The following is a 9,263-nucleotide window of genomic DNA, read 5'->3' as shown; positions in this document are numbered from 1 at the left end:
TACCCATGTAAATAATCATCAATTCCTTGATTATTCTGTACATAGAATAGTTTACAATAAACTAGAAAACGTTAAGATCTGAGAATATTGAGGCCTATTTTTCAACTTCTAAAACCTTTTCATTCTCATTTGTAATAACATAAGAATATGAATAGACCCTACAACATGTGCAAGTTGCAATAGACATGACCTAAGCTTTTTGCCCATGATTTCTTCTAATTTTAACATTAACCCAAAACTTTCCAAGTTTTTGGAGAATACAAAAGGGAGAAATAAATATTTTCTTATTTTACAATCATCTATTATTATTTTAGTAAGATATGTTAGTTCCATCAACTCAAAAAATAATGATATTTGTCTGTAATGTGATAGAAAACATTAATGAAATTTTAGGACAAATAAATGCTAAACACCATGAAGATAGTGCTGGATGATGATGGGTTGCAAGCATCATTACTTTTGAGTTCTTGTTAGAGTTGGAAACTCTATTAGTTATATTTAGGAGTTCGATTTTAAATATTAGTTTGAGAAAAAAGAAAAGAAAAAGTATCTTGACTAAGGGTGGACAATTTAACATGAACTAAATCAAAACCAGAGGTTCCGATGGTTCTAGAAAAAATATTTCAGTTTCTAATCGATTTGCTTCTCTGCATACGGAGGAAAATGTTCATGAATTGGACAAATTCGGTGAAGAATTACTACAAGAAGTTGAGGGGACCTAACCCATAAACCAGATTGGATAGGAAAAACCTTATGGTACATTGACTATGAATTGAAACTAAGAACCAACCGAGTCCTAGTGGTTCTAGCTCTTGAACCAAAATTGTGGATACCTAACTCTAAAATTGAATTTGTCTGTTATTATTTTAAAGTTTTATTTTTTATAGTTCATTCACCCTAACTGAATAATTCAATGGGAAGCAAATGAAATGATTGGATGGAAAGAAAAGTCCACAATTTTGATTATTATGCTATTTTCAGTTGAATGAATTTACGTAGTTTCTAGCATTTGTAGAATCTCGTACTTTCTAATTGCTGATTTCTAGTTTTTGGTTTGTTTTTTAAGTATGTAATCTGGTGTTTATGTCTACTAGATATTAAATGTTATTTGGCCACATATTTTGCTACATATTTGATGTTATCAAGTTAGATATTGAATATTAATTGGTAGCATATTTTCAATGAAATGAGGCAGTGTTGAAATATGTATTTGATGTCATGTTTTACTTCTATTTCTAATAAATATTGAGAAGATAATTCATGTTGTCAGCTCGAGATTTTTTTTTTTTTTTTTTTAAATGTTATGGATAGAATTGAACCATGTGATTTGGGTTCGCGTTTGGGTTGGAGTTCGAATTTGGTGTCAGTAATTTGGTGTTTGTCACTCCATCAGCCCTATATTTTCCAACAACGGTCATCTAATTTTCTTACAATCAATGTTGCTCGCCAATATATGTAGCCTCTAAATTTACTTTGATCAAGATTTTTTATTTATTGTTCAAAATGTAACTTGTTCTTGACGACTTAGCTAACTAGTTTATCTTGTTACTATTGTTGATTGTTAATGCATCTTGTTTACATGAAAGAGCTTTGTGACAAAAGATTGCTAATTAAGAATGCACGGTTTCTGGTTAAATGTGCAGAAATGCAAATCAAAGGTGTAAAAAAGAAATGGTGATTATCCCTTAGTGTGTGTCTCTTTTCAATCATAATTTTTCTTGGAAACTTTTTTACCTTAGTAAATTTGAAATCCGGCGTACAATTTTCGCAAATTTAAAATCTCCATCTTCCCCCAAAATAAGTTTAGTAAAGATAAAAAGAAATTGGTTATTTATTTAAAGATCCCCCAATTTTCTATAAAATAATGGACTATACCAGAACTCACTAGTCCATCGAAAAATTTTATGGAAAAATTACATAAAACCTTACATTTTAAGTATATTATTCAAAACTAAAGAAAATAAATTCTAATTTCATAAATCAGGAGATAATTAAAAATTATTAAATTAATCAATACAAAATTAATATGAAAAATATCTAATCGAATCTTTTCACCCACCCTACCTCCTTCCATTCCAACAAATTTCCCAATCCCTAATCATTTTAACATATCCCGTCTCTCTGTATATCTCTCCATTCTCTTCTCTCTCTTAACCACACACGACCATCAATGCGCCATCATCAGTGGGCTCAAGACACCTTCGGCCGGTCAATATCTTAAATCTGCGATCACTGAAGGAAAAATGAAAAAAGCACCAACATGCGATGTGTAGTCTCCGATTTGCAAGAAAAAGGCCCCTCGGGCGGTGCTGCACGCAACACGTGAAAAAAATGTGTACTACGTATACATTTTACCCTATATATTTTCAATAATTTTATTTGTTGATTGTCAGTTTCTAAGTTGTGATGTGATATTTGAATTCAAAATGCTCAAAAGGGATAGAATATTACCAAAATCTAAATTCATGTTCTTAAGTTGTAGATACAAAGTTGTCGTTACCTTTTAAACTTGAAACTTTCAATCAATCCTAATTAGTATTTAAAAGCTCGATTTTATAGCTGGCTAAAAAATTCCAACAATGAACAAAATTTCTTTTCGAGTTTTATGTAATTTATTATACCCTTGTAGGTTGAGAAGTGTTTGATACCTCTATCTACTTTAGAAATATACTCAGAAGTTGTTAGCTTTCTTGCTTTGTGTCCTTGGAATAATGTTACCAAGAAAAGGATTTTTGAATTTTCTTGCTGTGGATGTTTTATTGAACCTATGGGATTTCAAACATAATTTCTTGAGCCAAGAATAACACTCATCTAGTCAGCAGCATTTGAAGGTGCTTTGGTTTTTGTTTAACATAATTCAAAACTTTCAGCGAACTAAAGTAGCCCTCAGGTCTGAGGGAAAATAATTGATTTTCATAGATTAATTTCACTATCTTATTTATAGATCTTGTTTCAATTTTATTTTTCTTTCAGAGGGACTCCAATGCAAGACTTGTGGTAAACCCCCAGAGGGTCATTTTTTCTATTATGCACATCATAACAAGCAACTAACTATTAAAGCTAGCATCTTCCTGATGACAAAGGCCTGGTGAAATTGAAGTAAAGCTTTGGATGTAGAGTTGCTGTGGTCAATGTAGTCATAGATGTCCTATGTTGTTCTATTGATAATAAATGATTTTGATTTCAAGGATTTGGTTGTAATGTATCGACTTGAATAATATCACATAACTATTCACTATTTGTCATATGCAAACAATAATATTACAAATTTGGTCGATGCCCCTGCTGTTATGTCACAACCTATATGCCATTAGAATGGTCATAGCACAAATTGCATTGTGTGGATACTGTTTAGCTTTCAAACTTCTAGAGAACTACTGATAAAGGTAATGAAACTGGAGTTTTTAACCAGAAAACATCAGTTTCTTCTGTCATATGCAGTGAAGGCATGAACCAGGTAAGAAGAGTGGGAGTGGGGTGGAAAGTGGGTTGGATTAGAATGGGGTGGGAAGGGAAGGAAGCGGAGTGTTTGTGACCAATTATTTGGTTGATTGTGACATCGATAAAATATATTATTTGTGATCAATAAATAATATGTGACCTAAAAATTCTAAAATTTTGATTAAATTTGCAATCGTGATTTACTATTTGTTAAGTTGTGACCAAATAATTGAATAATTTGTGACGAAGAAATAACTTTTACTAATTAGTTTGATAATTTGTGACTGTGAAATAAGCTATGATCTATAAAATCTGTGATTTGTGCTAAAAAAAAGCTAAGTTCAAAGCAACTATTTCAATAAATTATGATCGAGAAATAACTTGTGACTAATTAGCTTGTAACATAAAAATATGTGATTGTGACTTAATTCATAATTGCGACCTCCAATTTGTGCCTTTGTCACCAATTAATAGGTCACATTCAACACATTATTGGTCACAATCGATCACAGTTAGCACAAACTTGGTCACGGAAGGTTACAGTTAACATATAAACGATCCCAAACTTTTAAATGTAAATAGATTTTATCACAAACATTCACTATCACCAGATGTGATTACAACTCACTATTAACATAGATTTGGTCACAGATGATCACAACTAAGACATACCTAGTTACAGAGAATCACAATGAAAATATACTTGATCATAGTGGATCACAATTAAGACAGGTCTAATCACAAATAATAGTAGTCTACACAAATATGGTCACAAACAATAAAAGGTTATATAAATCAATCACAAATAGATACTATTAAATACAATTTGGTCACATACAGTAACAAAACACAGCCAATATATCACAATCAATATGCATAAATTGGCAATACTTCGTCAAGCAGATTACATTCCCTCGATAACAAACTCGATAACAAGCTGTAACTCTTTTTCCAATTAATTTCTCCCTCTAAATGAAACACATATTCCCAAAATGTATGTCCCGAGTATAAAACAAAGAAAAAGGGTAAAGAAATCTGCCCATAGAAAGAAAAAAAAATTTACAACTCAATCCACATGAATGTTTTGTACCAGATCTTAGAACAGGAAGAAAACTTCTCATACAATTTCAAATTCAAGAAGTGGACGCATCAGCATTACCTATGATCCAATCTCAGTCAATAATTCTCCACTCTAATAACCCTTTTATCCCCTCAAATCTTCACTTGTGATTATGGCCCATTCCCCACCGCATAGTACCCCTCCAACCGTAACAATCGAATACAAAATTCATACTCTTTTTCAGTTTTTAGCCCAACAATTCCCCACTCTAATAATTCTTTCATACCCTCAAATCCTCATTTGATTTTGGCCCCCTTCACCAACAAACATAGCACGAAATTCATGCATTATATTGAATCAAGCACTATAACCACTGTAGCAAATCAGAGCTGTCCAACATGTGCCACAATCATGCTTGATTTTGATTTCAAGATTCTGAATATGAAAGTTACGCTTGATAACTTGTGATTTCATTTCAAGATTCTCACTCTCCCCCGGAGAAATTATAGTGATTTTGGAGAGTTTTCAAAAATCGGGTGTGTAGAGAAAGAGAAATAGTGTTTGATTAAGAAAGAAAGAGAGCGTGTGTGAGAAGTATCTTTTAAATAATGAAAGAATACCTATTTTTTAGAATCTAATTTTAAATAGTATATTTTATTTAATTTCAATATCTTATAATTATATATTAATATATTGAAATTTCCACCTGATTTATGAAAGTAGTTTGTAAGATTGTTAGTTGTGAAATGTAATTTTTATAGTCTAGTAATTGTGTATTTTTCCCAAATTTTATTCACTTTATCATATCTAATGGGCTCGGCTAGAATTGGTTAATGGGCTAACGCTAATTTTAAAATTAGTCCATCTAGAAAAATTAGACTAAACATATTGTGGGGTTGTATTCGTTTCTTCTACCATCTCCATCTAGGGTTTGTAGTTCGTCCCCTTCCTGTTGCTCTCAAATGACTACATACAAATCAAAAATAGTTGAGGAAGCTTCTAAGGATTTCCTGTGCGGTCTGTTGTTGGATGAAAATCAACCAATTTTGGAGCGATTCAGAGCTGTCGGCGTGAGCAGTCTCTGCGGCAGTCCTGGTGTCCTTGACACCTTCGTCAAAGGTAAATATGTACACTGGATAAAGAGATGCAACTGGCCGAATTTTATTATTATTATTATTATTATTATTATTATTATTATTATTTGCTTTCTTCAGCTATGTGTTGATCGGGAATCAGAAATATCCTCTGTGGGAAAATTTTGTGTTGTTGTGTGGGTTAATGACTTGATGAATTGAAGATGTCATTTGAACTCGTTTTTATATATGTTTTTTCTTTCTGTTTTAGCAATGAGGGATAATTCAAGCATTCTGGGACATGAGGCCGCAAAAAAATTGGGTCGAATGCAAGATTCTGATGCTATCCCCGCATTACAAGCTGTTCTAGGCAATCTTTCCTTGCATCCCATTGTTCACCTACATGTATCATGCTTTTGAATTTGGATAATGTCTATTTCTGTGTTTTCTTACTCTGTTTATTTAACAGGCTGCAGAATCTCTTGGTATTGACACACTAAAAGTGCAGCCCAAATCGAATAGTCCAAGGAATGAAGCTCAATTGAGGAATTTTCAAATCAAATAGTCCAAAGAATGAAGTCCAAATTGGGCAATTCAGGATAAAGGCCCAGAGTTATTAATGAATACAGTGGAAGCCCACGAACACAGTAACATCATTGCCCAAGCTTGCAAGACGCCCAAGATCTGAGGGAATGGAGTGCCTTACAGTCGCCCAGAGCGATGACCCTGTTCTCGCCCATATCTTCGAATCGTCCAAGATCTTAGCAAACATAAAATGTTATGGTTATCCAGAAATGCAGTTATTGAAACAGTTATTAAGTAACCTTATCACATTCCACGATTCAAGGAACCCAGTTGAAGGCGGTTGAACGACAAAGAGTAGTGGCAGCAGTTAGAGATGGCAGTTTCACGACAAATTAGTCACCATAAAGAAAGTGGATATTATAAAGCAATCAAGCAGTTTCCAAGCGGTTTGTCACAAAGAAATCATCAAGAGAATATAAAAGGAAGAGAAGACATAGAGAAAGGACTCGAATCAAACACTCTCAAACAGAGAATATGTAATTTCAATTTCTTAGTTTAAACTTAAACATTTCTTTCAGTACTTGTGTGCTTGCGCCCCTTGGAGGCATTCTATTTAGTTCCAATCGTAAAGCATCGCCAATAAAATACCCATTTTTGGAACTTTGTTTTAAGAGATTTGTTCCTTACACGATCGTCTGATCCCTTTTTAATTGTTAGCGACTTCCCGCGCGAAACAATTTGGCAGGCCCAGTGGGACCTTGGTGTTTGGTGTTGAAAATACAAAAGGTAAAACAATATGCCTCACAAATCTGATAAGGAAGCAGCAAGTCAGGGAGGAGTCCAGTCTGTGATCGAGCGATATGAGGAGCAGCATAGCTCTCCACGAACAGAGGGACAGAGTCAGAGCAGTCACAGTCGTTACGAACCAATGACAGAGTTAAGTTCTCGAACCATGCGTGCATTACTTGGAGAACTCACACAGGATGTCGTTGAATAGGTAAATTTATGAAATATTCATAATATGGAAAGATTTACCCAGAATGGGAATGCACATTATGACAACATGGCCTAACAACTGAATACATTGAATGAAATAATGAATAAGTTAGTAGGCCAAATTTGTCAGCCAGTTGTGCCTTTTGCAAATTACTTTCAAACTAGGACAATTGTAGGACATAATCCCCCAGTCCTAAGTCCAAATCAAGGGATAAAACCATCTTTTGGTCTCTCTACTTCAAACCAGGGGGATGATGTAATGTCAAATCAGAATAGTGGTAATAGTACAGCCAACTTGGGGGTAACCTAAATGTAAGAGACAATGTCCTAAATAATGGACAGAATGCCCCACGTGTTAATGATAGAATAAATATTCGGGCTAATGGTAACAATAGCCCAAATCAAGGCAACTTTATTGCCAACCAAGGACCAAATATCAGGTCTCAAGCAAATCAACCGATCAACCAACCTGTAGGAATTCTATATGACCCTATCATCTTGTTGAGGAATCAAATTATGGAAATAGTACATGATCAGATGGCTTTTGGAGTACGTCCTGTCATTAGGTCGACTTACACAAAGTCATATCTTGATTGGGTAGACCAAGCATATCCATGGCCTAGAGGGTATAAAGTACCAGAATTCTTACTATTTACCGATTTAGGAGAGGTGTCTACTCTAGAACACATATGGCAACTCACACTGCAAAGTGGTGAAGTAACAGACTACCATAAAATGAGGCTGTTCCCTAGTTGTTAACAGGAGTAGCTTTCTCCTGGTTCATCAATTTACCAGCGAACTCTGTTCAAACATGGCAACAATTTGAGCAATTGTTCCATGCTCAGTTTTATAAGACCGAGTCTGAAGTTACTTTGACCGATTTAGCGAGTCTGCGTCAAATGCCAAACGAATGGGCAAAAGGTTTCCTTCAAAGGTTCAAGACAGCAAGAAGTAAATATTTTGTACCTTTGCCTAAAAAGGAATTTGTCAAAATCGCTCAAAATTGTCTAAGTTTTGATTTGAAAAAGAAATTCCAAGACAAGAAATTTCTTGATCTTTTTCAATTGAGCGCAAATGTGATTAGGTATGAACGATTAATAAGAGAAGAAGAGTAAATGAAGAATTCTAGCAAGGGGACTTATTATAGAAACCCAAATTTTGATGTTCATGCCATTAATGACGAATATTACGATCAAGTCGAAATGTGTTTGGCCGAATTAATTAAAGGAGATACGTATACTTGTCCTATAATAGCTAAACCTAGACCGTCGGGTAGGGATGAGCCTATAAAAGATGAAAACAAAAAGGCTAGAATGTTCTCATTCAATGTAATGAAAGCTGACCTTATATTTGATAAACTATATAAGGATAAGTAGATAAAATTGAGCGATAAACATAAATTGTCAACCCCTGAACAAGTTAAGGGTAAAAAATATTGTAAGTGGCATAACGTATGGTCACATTTGACTAACAACTGTTTAGTTTTTCGTCATGTGTTACAGGATGTCATTGAATTAGGACGAATTACGTTCGAGGACAAGAAGAACATGGCAGTGGATGAAAACCCTTTTTCCACAGCCACTTGGGGTGAACATGGTGACGACTGGTTTCAAAAATAAGTTGCCAAAATTCAAGTTAGTTATAGATGATGGAGAAGAAGACCCTGGGCCACATCCTAGTGTCTTTAAACGTATCAAAGGGAAGGAGCCCAAAATGGAAGAAAACGTTCTGTGTGCAAGATGCAAAAGAGAAGTGGGTGCAAATACAGAGAAACCAGGGATATGGCAGCATCATCATCGCCCTAGTTTTTTCTCAAACGCTCAACCTGGTAGAAGGCGAGGTACATCATTCTATAGGGGACCGCCTTTTGAGAGGCAGTTCAGGCTAGTAAATAATTGGAGAACATTCAGGCCACAACCTCGCCAACCAAATGTATGGCATTCGTTCCAGTATTAAAGCAGGAAGGGCGATACCCTTCAACGAGATGACTAGAACTCAATAAAGACGTTTTCAACGGAACTATGGACGAATGATGAGGCAACAACAGGGAATGCCACGTCCTAAAGCGCCTAAACTACTCGAGGTAGCCAATCAAAATGTTCTCAAAGACAGTGAAGAGACTGGTATAGGTAAATCATGGAAGAATTGCCAGAAACTTCTTCTGGGAG

At 34.7% G+C, this 9,263-nt stretch overlaps 1 protein-coding gene and 1 long non-coding RNA gene across 3 annotated transcripts; both read left to right on the top strand.

Annotated features, from left to right (window-relative positions):
* The first annotated feature begins 2,082 nt into the window (after positions 1 to 2,082).
* On the top strand, positions 2,083 to 3,277 carry LOC111372428. Its single transcript, XR_002698772.1, has 2 exons — positions 2,083 to 2,342; positions 2,974 to 3,277. It is a non-coding gene; the product is annotated as an uncharacterized LOC111372428 (long non-coding RNA).
* A 2,125-nt stretch (positions 3,278 to 5,402) lies between these two features.
* Positions 5,403 to 6,198, top strand: LOC111372427 (deoxyhypusine hydroxylase-like). 2 transcript variants are annotated; one of them, XM_022994776.1, is made up of 3 exons: positions 5,403 to 5,620; positions 5,846 to 5,944; positions 6,044 to 6,198. In XM_022994776.1, exons 1-3 carry the CDS (start codon positions 5,464 to 5,466, stop codon positions 6,064 to 6,066), a joined length of 279 nt encoding a protein of 92 aa, XP_022850544.1. In that variant the 5' UTR covers positions 5,403 to 5,463; the 3' UTR covers positions 6,067 to 6,198. The 2 variants fall into 2 exon arrangements, with proteins under 2 accessions (XP_022850544.1, XP_022850543.1); XM_022994775.1 differs by having other exon boundaries at positions 5,846 to 6,198.
* The last annotated feature ends 3,065 nt before the right edge of the window (positions 6,199 to 9,263 follow it).

The sequence above is a fragment of the Olea europaea genome, chromosome 23 (genome assembly GCF_002742605.1).
Source record: "Olea europaea var. sylvestris chromosome 23, O_europaea_v1, whole genome shotgun sequence".
Lineage (NCBI taxonomy): Eukaryota > Viridiplantae > Streptophyta > Magnoliopsida > Lamiales > Oleaceae > Olea > Olea europaea.
This window is presented reverse-complemented; position numbering and strand designations above follow the sequence as displayed.

Bases quoted from the DNA above. Each gene is read 5' to 3' on its own strand.
- LOC111372427 (XM_022994775.1), top strand. From the start codon at position 5,464: ATGACTACATACAAATCAAAAATAGTTGAGGAAGCTTCTAAGGATTTC. The intron at 5,621-5,845 runs GTAAATATGTAC...TTTCTGTTTTAG, and splicing joins CCTTGACACCTTCGTCAAAG to CAATGAGGGATAATTCAAGC.